Genomic DNA, 24,585 nt, shown 5'->3' with positions numbered 1-24,585 from the left:
GTTAAAAACCTCACTTCGCCCAGCCTGAAAAGCGAAGTTGTTGAAGACCTTCGTGATAAAAAGTTTGCTCTAATTATTGATGAATCAACTGACGTTACAACACAAAAACAATGTGTGTTTTAGTACGCTTCTACAGTGAGACAAAACGGGAAATTTCTACTAAATTTCTTAGTTGAATTCCGGTTTCGGAGGCTACTGGAGAAAATATATTTACATCAATTGCGCACGAAGTTACAAGTTGTGGTCAAAGCCTTACAAACTGTATAGGTTTCGCATCAGATGGCGCATCAGTGTTGTCCAGAATTAAAGCTGTGTCTCCCCAATATGTGCAGGTCAGATGTGTATGTCATTCATTGGCACTAGGCATTCAACACGCCGTTTCCAAATTGCCATCCAATATCGAATTTCTGTTGTCAGAGACAGGTTTTTTTTAAGGTTTGGTTTGGGTGACCGCTAAGTAGTTTTAAGAGACCGCAAGTGTTTCATTTAAATACCAAAAACGTAGTTGTAGTTGCAAGTCCAAATTTTGGGACACCGCTGGAGAAATTTGGGGGACCGTTTCACTTTTTTGTTGTGTTTGGCGCTTTTTTGAGAGTTTTTGGCACTATTCTGCGTTTTTTATCTGGCAACCCTGACGCTAAACCAGGGCTGCCACTCCTTGGGATTTTTCCCAAGATCTTGGGATTTCAGTGCTGAGCTTGGGATCTTGGGAAAAACTTTTCAAACCTTGGGATTTTTTGAAATTATCTGTTTAATACGTTTAAGATTCAATTAATACTATTGTTGCAAACAAAAATAATCCTTTTGCAAAAATCATCTTTTTATGTAGCGATTTGCGCAACAATGCTTCATCAATTTTGTGTTCGAACCCGTGTAAGTGGATTGAAATTGTCTGTCAAAACTAGTGAATCAGGCTAGTAGCCTACTACAGGCTTTTCGATGTACCACGTAAAAAAACATGTAAAGAAAAAATCAACTTTTTATATGATGATTTGCGTAAATTGACTTCCCTGTCATAACTTGTGAGTCAGGCTAGTACTACAGGCGTTTCGATGTATCATGTGCCAGTAAAATAAATGTACACAAAAAAAATTTTTTTCTTTTTTTTTGTTTTTTTCTTGTATTTATTAGCGTCTTTTCAAAGGTACGTGATGGCTGGGACCTTGTGTAACTATAAAGATTATGTTGCCTGAGCCAGCCAGGACTTAAACGGTGTATTGGCCATTTTTTGGTTATCTTGGGATTTTTGTACAAACCTTTGGATATCTTAAAATTCTCAGTGGCATCCATGCGCTAAACTCCTGGCTAACTAACGTGGAGCTCAGACCACTCGTTGACGCCAAATTGTTTTTGACAAAGTCACACAGTCATGTCGGAAATCATTTGTGGCAACGTATTTTGTTGTTATCGTCAGGCCCGATCCACACTGGTTAATTGCTCGCACGCACGATCTCCCGCTTGGCTTGAAATTGCGTCGGCGTTGTCCACACTGCCTACGTCATGCTTGATTGAGTACTTGCGTGCTGTCAAACAGCTGACTAATAATAATAGCAGTGGTAGTGCACTTGTCAAACAATAAGAATAACATGAAATCGGGAAGTGGTAACTCTCCAAAAAAGCAAAGTAGAAATATAACCCAAAGAAAGCTTTTACTCTTAAGTTTAATGTGATTTTACCAGTGAAAATTGCAACGCATGCACAAGCAAAGAAAATATTGGGTTCACCCTGTTCTTCAGAAAAGAGAAAAAGAAGGGGAAGGTTTGAAAAATCAAATTGATTTGGTGTATTATGCAGTTATTATATTGTCATTTACTGTATTTTTTAGGTGATTACTTTATACATAAGGATTTTGAGAAGAAGCAACTTTTTTCGGCTTTCCGAATGACACCTGAACTGTTTGATGCACTACTTGAAAAATTATGTAAATCTCCAAAAGTTTTAAAACAAACGACCAACTTTAGAAAGCCCGTTTCTCCTGGGGAAAGGCTGGCTGTGACTCTCAGGTAGTACATGTTTACAATGACTGCAACTTTATTACATACTGTGGTAAACAATGTTTTTAAAAAATAGATATCCAAGCTACTGGGGATAGCTATTTCACCATTGCATCATCCTACAGATTAAGTAGACAAGTTGTATCCAATATTTTAAGAGATACTTTTTTGGGATATTCTTCAGCCTGAGTATATGCCTTTTCCTGACAAACAAGCGTGGAAAAAAATGTAGTTGGATTTGAAAAAAAGTGGAACCATCCCCTTTGCTGTGGGGACATAGATGGTGAGACTATTGTTAGACAGGTCTATGCAGTACCTTGTTATGTATGTATAATGAAATTGTTATATGTATGTGTAGGGAAGCACTGTGTACTAGCAGGATCAGGTTCCCTTATTTTAATTACAAAAAGACATTCAGCATTGTACTACTTGCAGTTGTGGGTGCCTACTACAATTTCATCACTGTTGATATTGGAGCAGATGGCCGTCACAGTGACTCAAACATATTTTCAAAATCAGAATTTGAAAAGTTGGTGTTATCTGACCAACTGGATTTGCCTAAACCACTTCCTGGCACACAAAGCCCTTAAGTACCATATTGTTTCGTGGGTGATAATGCTTTTCCTTTGCGGCAAAATTTGATGCGACCTTATAAAGCAGCGTGGTCCAACTGCAGGCCCGCGGGCCAATTGTGGCCCGCGAGATAATTTTGTTGGCCCGCGAATGTCCCAACATTTTAATGACAACTATAAGTTTTGTTTTCAATAATTCAATGTTTTTAAAATGTGAGGATTAACACACACTAAATATTGCAAAATTTCCTATTGTGACGCATGACAAGGCATTGATATGTAATAAAGGGTTCTGCTTCTATAAACCGTTCGGGGGCATTTTTGCGCTAAAGTGGAAACTGAATGTTTTTGACAGCTTTTACTTAGTATATAACTATCAAGTACAAAAATAAACTTATCTACAGATAAAAAAGGTGTATAGTTACCCTAGAGTTTGACCCAGAAAAAAGTTTTTCTTGCAAAAATTTAAACCTTGGCCCGCGTAGTAAGTTAACGATTTTGAATGGCCCGCACCAAAATAAAGTTGGACCACACTGTTATAAAGGAAAAACAAACAAACATACAATCAAAGAATTTGTGACTACAGTTAATTAATCCACATTAGGCATACTAACTCACTATAGTTACATTTTAATTTTGCTGGGAACAAACAACATTTTTATGCATGACTGTATATTTCAGACACTCCCGTGCTATAGGAAGATCTGAAAATGCTTTTGGAATTATGGTCAAGAGATTTGGGCAGTTTGGAAATGCAGACAAAGTTGTCAAGGCAGCTGTAATTATGCATAATGTTCTCAGAAAAGAAATGGGCAGTGACTTTATGTCAGAGAACAATGTAGACCATGATGGCCCCAGTGGAACTGCAATGATGACTGGAGGAATGGTTTCTCTACACAAGGTGTGTTGCATTTGAAGCCAAAGTCTGGGTGTGGAGGGTCTTGCAGGCTGAGACTGTCAGATCAGCATTTAAGGAATACTTTGTTAGTGAGGCTGGCTCTGTAGATTGGTAACATCATTGTGTTCACCGTCTTTCTGATATGTTCCAACAGCCTGGCCATAAGACAGGCTGTTGCGTAAACCGGGTGTTTCGAAATAGTTGTGCAATCCATTGCAGTGTTGCATATCTTTGCAAGCGTTTAACTTAAAACAAACTAATAACGGATGTGAATAAAAGAAGGTACTGTTTTGCAATGATCGCACGAAAAACGAGTATCAGTTTAAAAGCCAATGTTTTATCGTTGATCTCTCTTTTTCATCGTTTTCTTTCCTTGAGATAAATGAGACTTGATGTGTGTTGCGTAACCAGAATAAAATACAAGAACTAAATTGATCTTTTGTGGATCATGTCGGATCTATGCAGCAAGCGTTAAGAATCGCAATAATGAACTTACTTGCTACTGCAGACGACCGATACGAGCCACGAGAAGCAGACGAAACAACGAGCTTTCAAGTCAAGAACAACGCACCACGCGCGCACCTTCGCCCCCGCAAGGTTCAACAACAAACATCACTTCCTGGAGTATGAATAGATTTAAATGTCTAAGTTTTTGTCCTATTTCCTCATTGTTGGGAAAACGAAGCAGTTTAAAAGTAATTCAAACCGATTGCGACTCATTTTATAAGAAATGTGGTTTTATAATGAGATCGTCTCTTTTCTATCCCATCCACAAAAGCATACCCAAGAATTTTTCAATTTTTTGTATTATTTGACAATTAGGCGACATTACGAAAACTGAAAATTTGCCCTTTGATGTGTCGTTATGCAAAAATGTTTCCATTTCTTGTCTTTTTTGCGTGACTACATTTACGAGCCAGTTTATTTTTTTATCACTGTACAGGTTCGTCTGTATGACAAGCATATTCATTATTTCTTCGTTGACAAAACATTTAAAAGTATCTACGGGAGTTAAATTGTTTGACTGCAAATCGCCATCGTACATATTATTATGTTTTCTATGTTTCCCGCCAGTAGGCTTAACTCTCTTGTGTGGCGCAATGTTTTGCAACCTGGTGACATTATTTATCACACAATTGGTGCTTATGATGTCACAACCTTGGCATTGTTTTACTGAAGTCACGTCTTGTAGGCGTGGCTGCCTCTTGTTTATTAGCGACTGGATGTTATAGAGGCAGCGTGTTTTATTAATTGACCGGTTATGTTTGTTTCTTTGGTAACGAAGAGGAAATTTGTGCTAACTGAACTGTTGCCGGTCGTCCAATGTGTAATTGTGCATTTCTGGCCCACGGATCCCACACCGTCGTCAGCCAACTTGCTGTTGCTGCAAATAACTGTATTTTTTCCGGTAAGCTTGTTGCCTAAAGTCTCGCAGTTTGTTACTAATGTGTTTTGGTGATGTTTATTGAATTTGATGCTGTATTTGCAGAACCTAAAATCTCCTGATCGCTTTGAATGTTACTGTGACTCTGGTTCTATAATAGTTCGGTAAGAGTTAACTGTACTGATAATTTCTCGTCTGTTTCCTTAACTAAATTAGTGCATATTTGCAGAAACCGCATTTGCCTTTGTGCTCGTCTTGCTGCTGAACCCTTGAGCGCCATCTCTGACCTGAATTGCTTTAATAAAAGAGTTCGTTATTTTGGCTCTTGGTGCCTTGGAGTTGTTGAGCGCGAGGAAAGGCGCGTTGAGAACCGTTCTAGGAATTTAAGCGATCACCCCTGCTGTGCTGCTGGGCGCATAGAGTCACGCCCTCTACTAATTAAAAGACAGCGCAATAGTGGGTTCACTCTGCCCTTTCGACCGGATGCAAAAAAAATTTAAAAATTTGACCATTACACCATTCAGACAATTTATCATTTTTATCAGTGTTTACTTTTCTACGGATTTTTATCAAAAGTGAATGAACCTTGCGTAAGGTGTAATATATACATTTGGGGTAATAATGCACTTTGTTTCGTCATAATTCATAACTGTGTGGTTTCAGCAGCGACCGACTGCTAGTAGTTAGTAGTTCCAAGAAGACATAGTAAAGGAAAGTAAGAACAGAGAAAAAGAAGCATTTCAATTACGCGATGGTATTTGGGAATCTATAATCTTTAAACCATACACAGTGTAACGCAGTCCTTTCGGAAAAGTGGCCAGCTTCTTCGGACGGCGTAACAGGTCACCTCTGCAATCTCCGTAATTACCGCATGTACGCAACTACTCCCCGTGTACCTCGCCAAAACACCGACAGCACACCCTCAAATGAAATGCTTTAATCGGCGAATACGAGAAAAGTCAGTCACGTAGCAATGCAGTTTTTTAACTGTGAGAAATGCCCCACAGAGGTAACTCAGTGAGTGGAAAAGCTGAAATAACATATCACACATGAATAAGGCATTATGACGTCACAGCACATACGATTCACTCACCAGCAATATGTACTTGCAGTCAACACGACTGTGCAGTTTACAGGCGATCGGATGTCTCAACTGTAATATTTACATTCAAAGTTAGATTAAATTCGAACACTTTAAGTTAGAAACATATGCAAGAAAGCTTACCACGACAGCAATGCACAGAATCACAAGATCGCCAATCGAATTTCAGTTAATACAATCCAATATTACTTTACAGTTTGCCACTATAATTCACAGCTGCAATAATGTATAGACTAGGTTAGATTACACAACTACGACATCATTATACATAAATCCCAATCGCTAACCAGTCGACACGGGCAGAAAGAGACAAACCCTGACACAAACTTGGAAATGATATCAACCACGCTACAGTTCGCGCATGCGCAGGAGTGACGCAACAATCAAACGCTTGTTGTGCAATGCGCAATGAAGCGTGTAACATGAGGTTCCATAAACAACTTACAAGAGCGCAGAGAAATTCTTACACTCCCCCCCCAAAATTGACAAGTGGTTCACATACACGTTCAATTTTGCAATACACACAAATATTTTGACGCGCTCGTCGAGTAGACACCGCAACCGCAAAAATGTCATTTACAATTCGTTCACAGGCGAAGCAACAGCCACTGGGTCGTCATGCGATTGCGCATGAACTTTCTCATCAGCAGGAACGATTAAACACAACTTGTGTATAGGCCTTCGAACACAGTTTCCCTTGGATCGAACCATGACGTTTCGTACGACTCCATGCTCATCAGGATGGACGGCTACGATTCTTCCTATCGACCACGATGATCTCGGGGATGCGTTGTCCACCAAAAGGACAACGTCGTTTACTTGGAGATTCTTTTTCTCATCATGCCATTTTTGACGTGAGATAATAGTACGCAAATATTCTCTCGACCAGCGCTTCCAGAACTGATCCGAAAGGTATTGGACGTGGCGCCAACCTTGGCGGGCATAACAGTCACGGTCATTCGTAGCGGCCGGCGGAAGGCCACCAAAAGGGTTTACCCTGAGCAAGTGGTTCGGGGTAAGTGGAGTTTCATCATCAACGTCCCAGGTGACCGGTGTCAGAGGACGAGAATTCAGAATTGATTCAACTTCCGACAGCAGAGTTTGCAGTTGATCATCAGTGAGCGTCCGTTCGTTTGTCAAGGCTGAAAGTATGCGTCTTGCCGAACGGATCATCCGCTCCCAGGCTCCTCCCATATGACTAGCGCTGGGCGGGTTAAAAGTCCATTGTATTTCCTTCTGCTTCAAGTGTTCTTCGATCTGGTGCTGGTTCCAGTTTCGAATTCCATCCTTTAGAACACGTTCCGCACCAACCAGGTTGGTGCCGTTATCCGAGTACATGTGCAAAACCACACCTCGTCGCGCAACAAACCGGCGGAGCGCGTTGACGAAGGCGTCGGTGCTCAAGTCACATGCAACTTCCAAATGAACTGCACGTGTTGTAAGGCAAGTAAATAGACATCCATATCTTTTCACTTCGCTGCGCCCTCGTTTGACTAGTAGAGGGCCAAAATAATCAACACCAGTATAAGCGAATGGATGGACGTTCATTTGTAAACGAGCAGGTGGGAGTTCAGACATCAGCTGCTTCGCGGGCTTGGCATCGCGGTGTCGGCACTTCAGGCAACGACTTAACGCGCGGCGAACGGCAACTGCTCCCCCCACGATCCAGAAGCGTTGATTCAGACTCGTCAATGTGTGATTCAATCCAGAGTGACCAACACGCTCGTGGAAATCAGTAATGATCAGATCGGTCAAACGCGAGTTGTGAGGAATAATCGCTGGATGGCGTGCCTCGTACGAAACTGGGGCTTTCTCCAGTCGCCCTCCAACGCGTAAAACTCCCTCAACAAGAAATGGATCCAATCGAAATATTGGTGATGACTTAGTCATCTTTTTCAATCTTCCTTCTCCGGACATGCCAAACATCCATTGCGCAAAGTGACATCTTTGCACATACTTGACCAACTCCATCTCAGCAAGCTTTAACTCATAAACTGTCAAACGCGTGTTTGAAACTGGCTGAGGTTGGCGTCGCACTCTTTGTAACAAATAAGATTTAAAGCGCAGCATCCAAGCGACTGCAGACTTTAATTTGTACAGAGAAGAAAACCTCATTAACAGTCGGTCCATTGGGCAAGCAGACTCCACAACCGTAAATATATCAGCAGGTTTCTTCTCAAACACATTAGCATTTGCCTCGACGTCCTGTTTCTCGAACATATTCGGCCACTTTGCAGGCTCATCTTTCAGAAACACTGGACCAAAAAACCACATATCCGACTTTGCAAGAGTATCAGCTGGTGCACCCCGAGACGCCAGGTCAGCCGGATTCTGTTTTGTCGGCACGTACTTCCAGTTCCGAGTGCACGTATTTTTCTCAATGAAAGCAAGCCGACGGGATACGAAAAGCGGAAATCTTCGTCGATCGTTGTGTATGCTTTGCAACACCACAGAAGAATCCGTCCAAAATATTAACGGACGCAGATCTAACCCTAGTTCGCCCTTGATTGTCTGCTCCATCTTCACAGCAGTAACAGCAGCCATTAGTTCAAGGCGAGGAATGGAAACTTCACCTTGAGGGGCCAGTCGAGATTTACTCATGACGAGAGTACACGTGACAGAGTCCTTTCTTGTTGATCGCAGGTAACACACTGCGCCATATGCCTCCTTCGATGCATCGGAAAATATATGCAATCGGCTTTCTTGTATATTGTCGTAGGCGTGCAAATTAAACGAACGCGGGATACTGATGTCGCGTAGACTTGATAAACTGAATAACCACCTTTCCCATTTCCGTAGGTCCTTTGGGGGCATTTCCTCGTCCCACTCGATTTCTTGCTGACATAAACTTCGGTAGATCAAACGTGCTTCCACTACCACTGGAACAACAAACCCCAGCGGGTCGAATAACGAATTCATCGTTGACAGCAATCCCCGACGAGTGCGCGGTTTGACTGGCAAAGAAACCGTGAAGTTAAACTCATCGGCTTGAACGCTCCAATGGACACCAAGCACCCGCTCCTGTAGATCTGCATCTAGGGGGTGCGTCAACAGAGACTTGGACAGTTCCTCAGCCGGTAAACTATCCAGAATTTCCTTGCTGTTGGATAGCCACTTGGTCAATCGAAACCCGCCTTTCGCAAGCAGGGAGCGCAGTCCTGCAACGAGTTCCAGACCAGTGCTAACAATCGTCCACATAAAAGTTTCTGTCCACAGTAGACGCGACAAGCGGTTCAAATTCACTGCCAAAGTCACTGGCAGCTTGTCGCAAACAAAATCCAGCACAGCTTGGGGACGAAGCTGCGCCAAACAGGTGAACCTTCATTCTGTGCGGAGTTGGGGCCCTTGACAGATCGCCTCCTGGCCACCATAAAAAACGTAGGCAATCGCGGTCACGCGGAGCCACACGAACTTGATAAAACATGGCTTCAATATCGGCCACAAGAGTAATAGGTTCCTTGCGAAATCGCAACAGCACACCGACTAAACTATTTACAAAGTCGGGACCTTGCATCAGAGCCTGATTCAGTGACAAGCCACGATATTGAGAAGCGCAATCAAATACAACGCGGAGTTTACCTGGCTTGTTGGGATTTAGAACACCGTGATGGGGAATGTACCAAACGCGTTGATTAGTACCTAATTCCTCTGTGGAAATTTCTTCAGCATACCTCTTGTCAATTGTGGTTTGCATGAGCGCAGAGAAATTCTTACACACAGAAAAAAGTTATGAGTTGTGATTATATCAACAGCAATTTTGAAAATTAGCGATTGTTCAAATAGCTTAGATTTAATCTGTCAAGGACTGGTAGAAGCGTGGCAAGCTGTAAAAGCACTTTACCAGTAGTCAGCTATATGTGGTGATTTGAGATTTGCAGTGACCCTAAAAAGATTTAAGCATTCTGCACTAATCCCCAAAATCAATCATTCTGATATCTACGAACCACAAATCAAAGAAATTGAACAGCTAGCGTACAATACAAATTGAAAAGCAAGCGTAATGTGGATATCAATGTATCCACAGAGTAAAAAGTTTCTCGGTTTAGAACTGTCTCGTTCTTTCGTGGGTATCAACAAAAAAGAAAGTTGCCTATTAGTAACGGAAATAGTTTTATTTTTGGCAAATGTTTAAAATTACCCCCTCTTCCAACCTTTTGATAGATTTGCGCCACGCTCTGATATATATCAAAAACATTTATTGATAGTGTATCCTAACTTGTTGTTCGAATTTTGCTGGCAAATCTCGGCTGAGAAGTTTCAGCAAGCTTAAACTAATCAAAACATTTCACAGATCTACTATGATGCATGAAAGGGTTACATGATTAGCAATGATTTCCATTGAAAGTTCTTGTGTACGAGAGTTGGATCTTAAGAGCATTGTAGATGTGTTAGCTGCCGAGAAAGCTTTGATTTTTTATAGTTTTATATTTCAGACGTAAATACGTAGTGATGGACATCAGGAACTTTGTAAAGAAACATACCGATAAACCTGACGCTAATCCTGCCCTGCAAGATGAGGCGGCACCCCAGAGCAAACAGCGCAACTGCAGCAATCGTCGCGGTGCCGTCTCCACGCTCAACGCTTCAAACGTCGCTGATGCTCCACACTCATCGATCAACGACCCTGCGTCTGATCGTACGCCATCGAGTTGTTATGCAACATCCCATCCTAAACCATCAACTAACGATACCACACCTGATCCGCCATCATCAACCAGCGATACCATACCTGATCCTAAACCATCAACCAGCATATCAATTTCTCACCCTGTTCAAGTTAGCCATGATTCAGATATCGGGAATCACGTCACTAACGTTCAATCTATATCCAGTGCGATGCGATACCAACTCTTGACTAACGTGTACACACCACCAAGTGACTATGATTTCCGACTAGACTCCAAGGGAAGTAGATGTTTTCGACATCCATGGTTACAGCAATATCAGTGGCTAGCGTATTCTCCTCTCCTAAGAGGGCCCATGTGCAAATTATGTGTGCTCTTTCGGCAGCCTATTCATCGTGGCACAACTGGCTCATTCATCAGTGCTCCATGTACAAAGTATAATGATTTTCATAACTCTGCTCGAAACCATGTTAGTAGTGCTTGGCATTGTCACGCTCAGGAGGACGCCAACGAGTTCATCAACAATGTGAAATATCCGGAACGTCGCGTTGATAGTTTATTGGATAATGCTTTCAATGCCACAGTTGCCAGTAACCGTGCAAAGTTATCCCCGATTTTGTCAAGCATCATCTTTTGTAGTACCCATGACATTGCATTAAGGGGAAAGGATTCCAAGTCCGGTAATCTGAATGACTTATTAAGTTTTAGAATTGAAGCTGGTGATGGAATTTTGAAAGATCACATGGAGCACGCAAGTGACAATGCTAAGTATACATCGGCTCGTATACAAAACGAGATAATAAGTTTGTGTGAAGAAACGGTTAGAGATGAAATTGTTACTGCAGCAAACAATTCCGTTGGCTTCTCAATCTTAGCGGATGAGACCGCTGACATTTCAGGAAAAGAGCAACTGGCTATTGGAGTGAGGTATTTCGACGAAAAAAAATCTCGTCATTCGAGAAGAGTTTCTAGGTTTTGCGTCACTGAACGAAATGGACGCAGAAACGATTGCAGGGACAATAATAAATCAGTGTAATAAGTACGGTCTAAATTTGAATAAACTGCGTGGTCAAGGATACGATGGATGCTCCACTATGGCAGGCAAAGAAAATGGAGTACAGGCACGTATTGCAAGCGAGTATCCGTTAGCAGTATTTGTCCACTGTTCAGCCCATCGCCTTAATCTCGTGGTCAACGATCTGAATGCAGTTTCTGATGTACGGAACACTATTGGAACAGTGAAGGCTATAATAAAGTTTTTTAGAGAGAGCCCGAAACGAAGATGTCTAATACCAAACACGCCATTGCTATGTGAAACGAGGTGGAGCGCGAAATATAAAAGTATAAGACTCTTCGCGGAAAATTTTATCGAAATTCACAGGCAGCTGGAGAATTTAGCGCAGCACGAATCGAATGCAAAGGGACGGCAGACCGCACACCAGCTGCGAACCGCTTCTGGAACCGCTACTTTTGTAGTAACGCTATATATCATCGCCAAGTATTCATCAATTTCGGAGCCTGTCACCCAAGCCCTTCAGGCAGTCCAACTGAACATGTTAGGTGTCAAGCAGCACATTGACAAACTCGTATCAATGTTTTGTGATCATCGGCAAAATGCAGAAACACTTTTTGCAGAAAACATTTATACAGCGGCATTGAAGTCAGCCGAGGCAATCGGTGTCACCATATCTGTCCCACGGCAATGTGCCCGTCAAGTATTCAGAGCAAATACTGGTGGCACCAGTGAGGAATACTATCGCCGCTCCATTTACGTTCCTTACATGGACTCTTTAATCCAGTCTCTGACAAGCCGCTTCTCAGAGACGAACATGCCGGCACTCATGTTATACCGACTGCATCCAGCGCAGATGGAGAAAATTGACCGTTCAGACTACAAAACCCTGGTCAAAACCATACACCAATTCTACAACTTTGACAATTTTCAGGAGGACGCCATGACGTGGTATGACATAACCATAAAAGGAAAATTTCCTCAGTCCGAGGACCAGGAAGAATTGGAATTTGTGGACTTGGTGAAAAATATGGAACTTTTTCCAACTGTACGTCAAGCGATGATAACATTACTGACCCTCCCCGCCACTACTTGTACGGTAGAAAGATCATTCAGCACAATGAGGAGGGTCAAAACATGGCTCAGATCAACCATGTCTGACGACAGGCTATCCGGGCTGTGTATGATGGTGTCCACAGAAGCCGAATAAACTCGGACAAAAATTCGTTCATCCAAAAAGTCATCGAAAAATTCGGCAAAGACCCGCGTCGACTTAACTTTTTATTCAAGAATTGATTAACTCAACTGGTGGCTGATTGTTCTTTTCTGTATGATTTAATGTTACGACCAGCTTCATTAAATTCACGAAATACGAGATGATTTTATCTGAAACTGTGAATTATCCTTCTTCAGATTTAGGTGAGATAAAGCCAGTGCCCGCACTAGTAATGTGGTTCTGAGAGTACAGGAGCTCAAGTTGCGGAATTTTGCAATTACGGGTAGCTCGTAGGCATCTTCGTAGATTATTAGAGGAAGTGGGATACTCCCCTTTCAGAAAATTGCCTATTTTTGCATGTTCTCGCTTTTTCATTTTTCATCCAACAATTTTCCAGGGGGGGTCAGCTGACCCCATTTGCCCCTATGTGCGGACGCTCATGGCTGTGATGGGAATCGTAGAAATCAAACTTCACAGGATGAAATCCAGCAAGGGATTTTTTTCTAATCATCCGAGCATTCTTTTAAGTCAGTCAGCAGATTGTAAAACACGACCAAGAATAACGGCAAAAACAGACGAATAGACTTTTTACTTTTAAAAGAGTCAACAACGCAAGGTAGCTGTTGTAAAACTGTGAAACTGCCATTGGAAATGGGCCTCATTGGTTAATCGGCAACCCATCGTTACCGTCGACAACTGCACACACCAACTACAACTGAACACTGAAACGTCTTGACAAACTGTCAAAATCAATAAACCATCGCATAAAATAAAATCACTGATGCATACAGTTAAAGATATACCCATTTAAAGGCTACACACAATTTATGAAAACAAACTTATTTTTATTTTTTTGAGTATTGAACCCCTTTCCAGTACAACAACGAGTTTTTTTAGTTTTGCAGTCCGCTAATTGTTCTTCTGTTGATGTCCACTGAATATTGACACACTTCTTAAACACCATTTCTCGAATTGAGTCAATGTCAATTCTTAGCCGCTTGTCCCCCACCTGTTTAGAATATACAGAATCAAATAACGACTTTTTGTCTATGATCACTTCAAATAGCAAACTTAGTGCTTTGTCATGATTGTACAGTATTTGTGCTTGTTTCCCTCCCGTTTTTTGCTGCTTTTACATTTATTTGAGAATGACACAGGTTGCTGTCGAAACGCCATGTTTGATAAAACTATACTACTGTCTTGTTTGTTTCTCAATGTTGGTTTGGGGGAAAAGTAGCATTTTTTTGATATTGTTAAATGAATTTTCGTGCTTGTTTCGGCACTGAAATAGGCAGGAACGACATGATCTTTAGGCGTGGGTGACTTTTTCATGCAGACCACGACATGTTTTGATATTACACATAGGGTATCTTTACATCCATTTGTTTCAGCACAAACAGCAAGACTTCACCAGGAAATTCACAACCCCTTCAGCTTGTGGCGTAATTGCTGTTCAAGGTACTGGTTACGTTTTTTCTACTTCTGTCGCTGCCGATCTAGATCAAAACAAACGCTTGCCAGAAGGAACGTTTCGCCTTCCCAAACAAAACAGCGATGCTTTGAAGAAATAATATTGCAAGGCGTACTTCCCCTGCATTAGATCGATGTCGTCGCGCAAACGTCGATATCGATGAAAATCCCTCATAATATTTGTACTTCTCTAGGTGGCACTGATATGTCACACTCGACAAACCCGAAAATATTCATCAGCTGATGGAAATTCGGACGTCGCGGACGACAAAATTCGAACGAAAGTCGATACTTTGCTCCCTTTTCCAGCTCACCTAGCTCAGGGAAGACAACAGTCGAGGAAACCGGGAAGTGAACCGCAAGTATCAAGTTGGGAGTTTGTGTTATGCACTATTGGCAGGTCCAAGACAACCCCCCCTTGATCCTTAATTATTTTATACTTTAAACATCATCTCTAGATGTATATTAATTGTCATAAATTTCACTTTAATTTAACCATTGTTTGTGAAATGAAAAAAATGACATTTGTGTATCATATAACATACAATGATTCCAAAAAATAGTGTGACATGAAATGTGAGCTATATGATACGGTGTCCAATGCAATTGGCATCATAAAATCTCAATATTACAACAATGAGTTTGATGATAGGGTTGAAGTTATGGATTTAATTAAAATCCCTACAAGTTGATAGTTCATATGTTTCTAAAGAGAGGTTAGTTATTGTAGTGGTATCCATGTTGAATTTCAAAGCAACAAGAATGCTTAGATAATACAAATAAAGCATTGCTACAACTTCAGCAAGTGATTCAAGTGCTGATTGGTTCGCCACTTGCTGGAAAAAGTGTTCTAAGCAAAGAACAAGAAGATAGTTGCTAGCATAAGTAAACCTGAAGCCACGTCTTTGGCTTGGATGACTAGTTTTAATAGATCAAATGTCGAAAAGTTTTAGACCAATTTGCGCGAACTTTATGGAAGATATCATTTTCCGCCGTCGGAAATTTTTAACATTGATCAGGTACTTTTTTGGTTTTATTAAAATGTGGTACCTATGGTAGGCGATTGTAAGTGAACCCTTGCATTCAAACTGGAGTTACGACAGTCACCAAACTTCCAAAAGTTGTTGGTTAACGTGGACCAAGCCAAGTTGGCCAGCCGAGACAAATATGCGTGCTGAGTGAGACAAAACTCAGCACGCATGCCATGTACTTGCAAGCGGACCTTTGGCGTTGGCACATAAATCTGGTTGGATGACATCCGAAAATTGTATTCATGTTTTGACGTTGTTCGTCCAGTTTACAAGATGCTCGCAGGAAAAGAAGGTATTGCTTGTCAGCCAGCAAGGTATTGGTGATTGGATGATTTGCCCACCCAGGTCAAGTCATTTCTATATATGATCTTCCGAGAATCTGCATACAATCGTGGGATTGAGCCACGACCCCAGTAAAAATTTTAAGTCTGGATTTCTGTCCACCGGCATTTGTCCTTTCGACCAGAATATTTTTTCGGACGACGATTTCTCGAGCTCGTTTGTTTCCGATCGTCCCGATCCGGAAAATTGTGCTAAAGCGGCAGAGAGTGGTCTGTTACCACGGGAAACTTCCCTTCACATACAGAATCGTCTACTTCACGTTCGAAAACAGACGAATAGGGTAGCGGTGGAAGCACTGTGTCCGGGCCTTCCAACATCCCGTGTTCAGTCCATGTCTCCCCAGAATGTGTCAGACCATATCCCAAAGCTCAACCACAAAAAAAAGGTCAGAAAAAGAGGCCTATCATTTATCGTTACCGACACGCCTGAAAAACTGGCTTATAAAAAAAAGTCACGGTTCAAAACAAAAAGCATCGCGGTAAGCAAAACGAAAAATTTTGGAGGAAATTTCTTCCAGTGATGAATATTTCATCCCTGAAAAATCTCTATCAACGAATAAAGCGTGTAGTGAAGAAGATGAAGCGTGCAGTGAAGAAGATCCACACCCAAAGTACCACCTTAGCCTAGTCGACTTGTATGTTAGATGATTCGTTATTATTTCGTTTGTCGTTTTTAGTTACCAAATGTGTCGAATTTTACCAAGAAAACAAAAAAACGTATGCTGTCCGAGGTGATCCCGAATTTGACCTCTTACATGCATTTCTAGTTTGCGTTGGCAAGCGACACTCCTACCCTGTTTCGGCAAAGGATCATCACCCTTTACAACAAACTAACATTTAAATACATGTGACACATATAAACAAACTTATTAGCAGTTTTCAAAAAAACGTCCCAACCATCCCCGGTTTCCCCTATATTATATTTATACATGTGGGTTATATTTACAGATTTAATTTTTGTTACTGGACTGCAGCTCCTTTGCTGTGCTTTCATTGGATTGCTTATGATTCATTCAACGACAGTCTGACGTGTAAGGTCTGTAAATGGGCCTACGAAAATAACCTAGTTAGCCAGCTTCACCAAAGTTTTTGAACACTTACTCGAAAGATTGGTTGCAGTGCGATAAAAAATACAGATACATCTTGTACACAATGACATGATACAAATTTGTGCCTTTGCTATTACAAAAAAAAATGTTTTTGATGTGAAGGATGCAAAGGTTTTCTGATTGATCAGGAGGAGTATCCTTTTCCAATCCCACGACAAAATATTTCTGCAGACAGTGAGCTCATAAATGAGGACTTGGATGATAAACATATACAGTTGACGAATATACAGATGATGCCAGCAGTTCACCGTCAAAGAAACAAGGAGTGTCTTTTTTCCAGCATTTTCCAATGGACTTTATTCGTCCCTATGGCAAAGCTCTGTTGTGATTCTCCCCTTCTGCAGTCCTTAAATGAACATGCCATTCTTTGCAGCTGTGTGTTCAAGTTGCCAATAAAGTTTCAAAGAACCCTTTGAACGACTAAACTTGTTTTGACAGATGACATTTGCCTAGGCCAGTGGTTCTCATCCTTTTTTCGTTCAGTAAACTTTATAAAACAAAAAAAGACTATAAACTTGGTTCAGAACAACAACAACAAAAGAACTTATTTCAAACAGGATTAGTGGGATGCTTGCTGCTGAACAATATTGACCAATACATCATTTTTTGGAGGGTTTGAAGAGAGTTCACAACGTATACCATCTTCCACATTTAATCGGTTTCGAGCTTTTGTTTTCAAAAGGCCTGCTTCACATAAATACGTACTGCTGAAAGGCAACAATACTTTGATGCATTCTACATGGGTATGAAATACACATCCTTGCCCAAAACTCACAGGTCGATACAGTCTCAAACATGTCTTTACAGCAATAGTCGTTTTTGAAGTCAATGAGTTCACCCTGAAAATTATCAGCAACTCTTTCGATTGGTATTGCAAAAGGCTTTCTCACCAGCTCCAAATCTAAAGCAGATAATTTAGGTAAGTAGGTCAAAAAATCGTTCCGGAGATTGAGAAAATGTACTATTTCAGTCGATAGATTCATGTCAAGTTCACCTTCAATCACGGATGAACGGGCCTCATTGCAAAATTTCCTTCCTTAGTTTTTCGCTTCCAGATTTTGCACAAACGCATTTAAGGCGTCGATAAAATCAAGTACAACCGTATCTCTTCTTTGTAGCTTTAAGCGGTTTAACTGGTTAAAAATATCAACTAGATTGGCAAGTTTTGATATGATATATATAACTTTTGGTCAGTATTTTGTAATAAGATCCGTTAAAAACCACTGCTGAAAATAGTATTTGAAAGCCACTACTTATGAATGTGTGAAAGAAGAGAATCAACAATTCCGCAAACGAGAAGGAACAACATGCAAATATAAAGCAGTCAAGATGGGCAACAATACCAGAAAAATGTGCGGCAAAGTTCGACTCAAAGCCAAGTATGAATGCATTCAGAGCACTGATTTCGATAAACACTGGATTGCGCTACTCCGTTGAACGGTTGGGTGATGTTTGAAGCAAATTGAAGCGTAATGGCGGCTGAAAAGGAAGCCCCAAAAATGCATTGCGGGCAATGGGGAGAGTGTGGGAAAATGACGATAATTTTTATTTTAGGCATTTGTGTAGCGATTTTTGCAATATGATTTGTAGATTAATAGGACGCATGTATTCGAGTGTGTAATAACCAATAAATATGCGTAGATTGATTGTGATGTTTATTAGTGTATGTGTACTGGGAATACATTATTCAGGTAATGTTGAATAAATCATTATTAAGTGGTAATAAATGTTTTATAAGTAATTTACATGCATTTATTAATATTTAAGACACAAATCCAACAAGAATGGCTATTTTCTTCACACAAGACGATGTGATACTTTTTTAGCATCACCTTGTGCTGACCCAAACTGCTGTTTTTGATTGTCAGCAAAGTCTTGGAGCTAAAATATGGCTGTTTAAAAGTTTTTTTGTAGTAGGTTCAACATTATTTTGCTTCTATGTTACAAACCATAAATCTAGTAAGCTCACAATTAGCTCATTTAATCTACCCTTTTCAGTTTGCAACCAACATGTGTTGAATAATTTTTTTCTAATGTTGTGAATTCTCAAACTACAAACTCTTAACAAAATTCTAATATCTCAAACAGATACATGTGCATATAAATGCATTTAAGACATCCTAGCAGTTAGGGTGGATAAGTTTAACTACCCAAATGAGTTGCCTATTTATGTTGTAGCGAAGTTGCTTTTATTGAGCATGTTCTGTTAAGAATGAGCCTGGACACGCCAAAACGAGAGACGAAAACAAAACGCAGGAAAAAGGCAACACGAGAAAAAAGGCGTTTCTTGCAAACGTAATGCGTGTCGTCACTACACAGCTCCCCCCAGAAACGACTTTTAAATTTTGCGAGGACGTCCCCGTTTTTTTATATTTGGGGTTGGCAACGGCTGCGAAACATCAATTATTGCTGGCTTTAAATGATCAATAGACACAGTGTTGCTTACCCCCGACATTTAAAACAAAATATTTTTCATGGCGCTGTTGAACCTTAAAAGGACCTTCGTAAGGAGGATTAAGTGGGGGTTTGTAAGAATCCCTACGAACGAAAACAAATTGACAACGTAATAACAATTGCGGTACAGAATGTTTAGGGTTACAATGGCGTGATGTTGGCACCGGTAGCAATCTCGACAGTGCCTTGCGCAACGTTCGCACATATTCGTTGGGCAGGGGTTCTTGCTGTGTAGGTGGAATGAAATCTCCTGGAATTGGTATGGTTGAGCCGTACACCAACTCTGCACTGGAGGTCTTCAGATCTTCTTTGGGTAAAGTGCGTATACCCAAAAGCACCCACGGTAACTCGTCGCACCAATCTACGTCTGTAAGTCGTGCAACTAATGCGGTCTTGAGGTGCCTGTGGAAGCGTTCAACCAGGCCATTCGACTGTGGGTGAAAAGCGGTAGTGCATTGATGTTTGGCCCACTGAGACCCCAAAGTCGATTAACATGCGACGTATTACGTCTGTTAACCTAGGAATGTATGGCAAGGTAACAAATGTACGCTCTTTGGACTGAACCTTTTTTCCGAGCACCCGTGTTTTTTTCGGTCACGGAGGATCCAGTTCGGGTAGCCATTTAACCGCAGGGCCTGGTGTACCCTTCGTAATTCGGTTTGGAGCATTCCGGGTTCTGTGGTCAACCTTCGGGCCTGATCTGACTTTGGGGTCTCAGTGGGGATTAAACCAGTCAACACCCTACGTCAGATGCTGTCGCACCCCAAAGACCCCATTGATACAAACGCGGCAAGGGGTGTGGTGTACGCGATACCATGTCAACAGTGCAAGGAGATTTACATTGGCGAAACGGGAAGATCTCTGAATACGCGCCGTAAAGAACACCAAAGGGATGTAGCCAAGAAAGATGCGAAAAAATAGGCATTGGCACAACATGCTACTGCCCTCGGTCACACCATAAACTTCTCTGCTGCCCAGGTGTTAGCCAGAGAAACCGATTTTCACAAGCGAGGTTTCCTGGAGTAGTGGAACATACATTCTCACACCAACACGATGAACGTTAAAACGGACATTCTAATGCCGATAACTTATCGGTCGCTTTTGCACCATTGAGCCAGGTGTTATCACACGACCATTGGTGCGCACTGCGTTTTTTCTACCGCCTTTTTTTGTGTGTTTCGCCGCCCTTTTCGCTTTATAATAACTTGTGTTTGCAATGTATGTCATTACCCTGATGAAGGTGTTTCGTATGGGACATCGAAACGTTGGCATATTACAATAAAAAAACTGCCGGAAGAGCTAAAAATTCTGTTGATACGTTATGCCTGGCAGCAACAGTGTATTCATTGAATTTAAAGGTCTGTACGGACCCAACGTCCTTTCCCAACTGCAGAAATACGTTGATTTAAGACATACGATTGTGAGACACAATATGCACCTTTTTTTCAACCATAGGTGCCTTAGGGACAATGTGTTGCCTCGGTCGCTTCGGTTCAAATCGCCTCATAATTCTGCAGCAGGTAAAAAGATAATGTGGAAGTGTGGAATGGCGTTTATTAGGCTGCGTATAGGCCTTTCCCACCAGCGAATCAAAGAATCAACCGCACAGTCCGAAGAGATATTTCTCAGATTAACGGCTATTCTTTCGGATCATGACTTGCGTCGTTTTGAGAGGTATGTCACTTCGGGTGATGAGTTCCTTCGGCGTCAGCTATTAAACAACAACGAACGACATCTCAATTCGATTGCGCCAAGGATGAAGGAAGATGTAAATGCAGCCGAAAAAAGGAATTGGGTCGTCAACCTGTCGCATTATCAGCCGAATGATGTGGAACTAAAGGTTTTACAGCTTGGAACGAACTTCGCAACGGCACCAAAAGCAGTTCCTGAGGGGAGTATGTTAGCATGTGTGGAGAAGGGAATTTATTCGTTGCCGATGCACGTCAAGACATTGATACAGAGCAAGCTTGTTAACTGCCTGAAGAGTCACAAGAGCATTCCCTGCAACCTTACAGCAGCCGATCACCGTGCAATAAAAAGTCTCAAAGCTAATGAAGACATCACCATTCTACCGGCAGACAAGGGTAACAGTACTGTTATTCTAGACCGCAAGGAGTATGATGACAAGATTTATAAGCTTTTGCGCGATTCTGATACCTACAGGAAATTGCCACGTGACCCGACCCGAAAAACGGAGCAAGTTCTCAACAAATTTGTTTCTATCTTGCATAAAGAACGGAAATGCATTTCGGATGCAATGTTTCATCAGTTGCACAGCACCGATGGTTCTGCCCCACGGCTGTACGGACTGCCAAAAGTCCATAAAACAGATGTACCCCTTAGGCCAATCGTGTCTTTTGTTGGAAGCCCGACTTACAACCTCGCGAAATACCTGGCTCGACTATTGGCGCCCTTGGTGGGTAACACAGAATACACGGTAAAGAATTCTGAGGAGTTTGTTAAAGCAGTCACAACGCAACGGCCACTGGATGAAGACGAAACGTTGGTTTCGTTTGACGTAATCTCGTTGTTTACCAACGTACCAATTGACTTGGCACTGGGAATCGCTAAGTCAAGACTGCTGGAGGACTACAGCCTTAAGGATAGAACCAAGTGGTCATGCGAGGACATTCATCTTGGACTAGAGATTTGTTTGCAGCAGACTTACTGCACATTTAGAGGCCAGTTTTACAAACAAGTGTATGGCACGGCCATGGGCTCTCCAGTGTCGGTGGTGGTTGCCAATATGGTCATGGAGTCGGTGGAACAACGCGCTCTTCAAACGTTTACCACACCACCACGATTCTGGCAAAGATATGTGGATGACACGTTCTGCATCATCAATATTAGCCAGGTTACAGCGTTTCTAGATCACTTAAACAACGTGCAACAAGGGATCGCATTTACCATGGAATTGCAAACTAACAACCGGCTTCCCTTTCTGGATGTGGAGGTATTACTGACAACAGACGGGAGACTGTCCACGCAAGTGTACCACAAACCAACGAGCACCAGGCGCTACTTGCATTTCACGTCTCACCATCCTCTACACCACAAGAGAGCTGTGGTGAAAGCGCTAACAGATCAGGCCCGAAGGTTGACCACAGAACCCGGAATGCTCCAAACCGAATTACGAAGGGTACACCAGGCCCTGCGGTTAAATGGCTACCCGAACTGGATCCTCCGTGACCGAAAAAACACGGGTGCTCGGAAAAAGGTTCAGTCCAAAGAGCGTACATTTGTTACCTTGCCATACATTCCTAGGTTAACAGACGTAATACGTCGCATGTTAATCGACTTTGGGGTCTCAGTGGGGATTAAACCAGTCAACACCCTACGTCAGATGCTGTCGCACCCCAAAGACCCCATTGATACAAACGCGGCAAGGGGTGTGGTGTACGCGATACCATGTCAACAGTGCAAGGAGATTTACATTGGCGAAACGGGAAGATCTCTGAATACGCGCCGTAAAGAACACGAAAGGGATGTAGCCAAGAAAGATGCGAAAAAATAGGCATTGGCACAACATGCTACTGCCCTCGGTCACACCATAAACTTCTCTGCTGCCCAGGTGTTAGCCAGAGAAACCGATTTTCACAAGCGAGGTTTCCTGGAGTCGTGGAACATACATTCTCACACCAACACGATGAACGTTAAAACGGACGTTCTAATGCCGATAACTTATCGGTCGCTTTTGCACCATTGAGCCAGGTGTTATCACACGACCATTGGTGCGCACTGCGTTTTTTCTACCGCCTTTTTTTGTGTGTTTCGCCGCCCTTTTCGCTTTATAATAACTTGTGTTTGCAATGTATGTCATTACCCTGATGAAGGTGTTTCGTATGGGACATCGAAACGTTGGCATATTACAATAAAAAAACTGCCGGAAGAGCTAAAAATTCTGTTGATAATAGTACTTGGTTTGGTCGCAGGTAATTTTCTTTAGGGCGAATTGTGCTTCGGTTTGTTGAAACCAAATCCTTGGCTGTTCTGCCCAAAAAGTTGGCAGTTTAATAGACACAGCGTTTTCTTCATTTGTCATCTTTGAAGCAAGATAAAACGTATCTTGTAGTCGGCGGTCACCAATATGTAGCGAAGTTGCTTTTATTGAGCGTGTCCTGTTAAGAATGAGCCTGGACACGCCAAAACGAGAGACGAAAACAAAACGCAGCAAAAAGGCAACACGAGAAAAAAGGCGTTTCTTGCAAACGTAATGCGTGTCGTCACTACAATGTACTATTTCAGTCAGAATCATGAAATATTGTTTTTATTCTATTTAATAAGCAATTTTCTGCAAAAACACACCTGTACACCAGTTATCACTTAAATTCTTGCTAAACAGGACGGAAGGCAACAAGTACACCAGCCAAGTTCATACCGATATCCTGTATTTTTTGTTAGATGATCACCATTATAACGGATGGTGCATTCACAAAATAAAAACCCTCAAAGTTGTTTAAGTTTAAAATGTGCAGCATATCATGTTACAGGCAGTGTCAGAAATGATTACAAAACATACAGTGGAAGTAGAACAGTATACACACAAAAAATATTTAATCTGATTCCAATCCCTCTGTAGTGTATTTGTTGTCAAAAGGGCTGGATTGTAATCTTGCAGTTTCATAAAGCTTGAGGGTTTGGGAGGAAACATTCCAATGGAATTTTACCAGAGACACTAAAGGTTGCTTATTGGAGAAATATAAACCCTATTATGTCTGAAATGTTTGGAAACAAATTTATTATAAATGTAAAATTGAATTGCAAAATTTCATAATATCACCATGGCAAGATAATAAAGACCCAAACCAAATGCACTCAATTGAGAAAAAAAAGTCAAATAGTGTTAAAATAGTTGAAATATTATTTTAGTTTTTTGTGATTTTAATTAAAACGTTATTCCACTTGTTGGTCAGAATTTCCTGAAGTTTGATTACATCATCTTGTGTGAAGGAATTAGCCATCTTGTTGGATTCATGTCTAAAATACTTAAAAAAGCACGCAAACCACTTATATTGCATAATAAAACATTTATTTCCAACTAGTAATGATTTATTTCAACACTAACTTAATAACGTATATACAGTACACCTACACTAATACACATCACAGTCAATCTACCCATATTTATAGGTTATTACACACTCGAATACATGCGTCCTATTAATCTACAAATTACATCTGCAAAAATCGCTATACAAATGCCCAAAAAAAATTTTTTTGTCATTTTTCCACTCTCTCCCCATTGCCCGCAATGCATTTTTGGGGCTTCCTTTTCAGCCGCCATTACGCTTCAATTTGCTTCAACCGTGACGGCCAGTAGCGCAATCCAGGGTTTATAGATATCAGTGATTCAGAGAGGCTCTGTTACGGACAAATT

The 24,585-nt window shown here is 41.4% G+C and overlaps 3 protein-coding genes and 4 long non-coding RNA genes across 7 annotated transcripts; 5 read left to right on the top strand and 2 right to left on the bottom strand.

Moving 5' to 3' along the window:
- Nucleotides 1–1,108: 1,108 nt before the first annotated feature.
- Nucleotides 1,109–3,407, top strand: LOC145219049 (uncharacterized). Its single transcript, XR_013857827.1, has 3 exons — nt 1,109–1,758; nt 1,826–2,277; nt 3,248–3,407. It is a non-coding gene; the product is annotated as an uncharacterized LOC145219049 (long non-coding RNA).
- A 4-nt stretch (nt 3,408–3,411) lies between these two features.
- Nucleotides 3,412–4,483, top strand: LOC145219057 (uncharacterized). Its single transcript, XR_013857834.1, has 2 exons — nt 3,412–3,467; nt 3,973–4,483. It is a non-coding gene; the product is annotated as an uncharacterized LOC145219057 (long non-coding RNA).
- Nucleotides 4,484–4,512: 29 nt separating this feature from the next.
- Nucleotides 4,513–5,169, top strand: LOC145219042 (uncharacterized). Its single transcript, XR_013857820.1, has 2 exons — nt 4,513–4,872; nt 4,954–5,169. It is a non-coding gene; the product is annotated as an uncharacterized LOC145219042 (long non-coding RNA).
- Nucleotides 5,170–6,526: 1,357 nt separating this feature from the next.
- On the bottom strand, nt 6,527–9,644 carry LOC145219576 (uncharacterized). The gene is made up of 2 exons (XM_080086925.1): nt 9,363–9,644; nt 6,527–9,250 (listed from the first exon to the last, which is right to left on the bottom strand). Exons 1-2 carry the CDS (start codon nt 9,642–9,644, stop codon nt 6,527–6,529), a joined length of 3,006 nt encoding a protein of 1,001 aa, XP_079943051.1.
- Nucleotides 9,645–11,669: 2,025 nt separating this feature from the next.
- On the top strand, nt 11,670–12,797 carry LOC145219575 (52 kDa repressor of the inhibitor of the protein kinase-like). Its single transcript, XM_080086924.1, has one exon. The coding sequence runs from the start codon at nt 11,670–11,672 to the stop codon at nt 12,795–12,797; it is 1,128 nt and encodes a 375-aa protein (XP_079943050.1).
- A 3,292-nt stretch (nt 12,798–16,089) lies between these two features.
- Nucleotides 16,090–18,984, bottom strand: LOC145219066 (uncharacterized). Its single transcript, XR_013857843.1, has 2 exons — nt 17,749–18,984; nt 16,090–17,655 (listed from the first exon to the last, which is right to left on the bottom strand). It is a non-coding gene; the product is annotated as an uncharacterized LOC145219066 (long non-coding RNA).
- Nucleotides 18,985–20,739: 1,755 nt separating this feature from the next.
- LOC145219574 (uncharacterized) lies at nt 20,740–22,722 on the top strand. Its single transcript, XM_080086922.1, has one exon. The coding sequence runs from the start codon at nt 20,740–20,742 to the stop codon at nt 22,720–22,722; it is 1,983 nt and encodes a 660-aa protein (XP_079943048.1).
- The last annotated feature ends 1,863 nt before the right edge of the window (nt 22,723–24,585 follow it).

The sequence above is a fragment of the Phallusia mammillata genome, chromosome 3 (genome assembly GCF_965637545.1).
Source record: "Phallusia mammillata chromosome 3, kaPhaMamm4.hap1.1, whole genome shotgun sequence".
NCBI lineage: Eukaryota > Metazoa > Chordata > Ascidiacea > Phlebobranchia > Ascidiidae > Phallusia > Phallusia mammillata.
The sequence above is the reverse complement of the archived record's forward strand: the minus strand, read 5'-3'. Positions and strand labels throughout refer to the sequence as shown.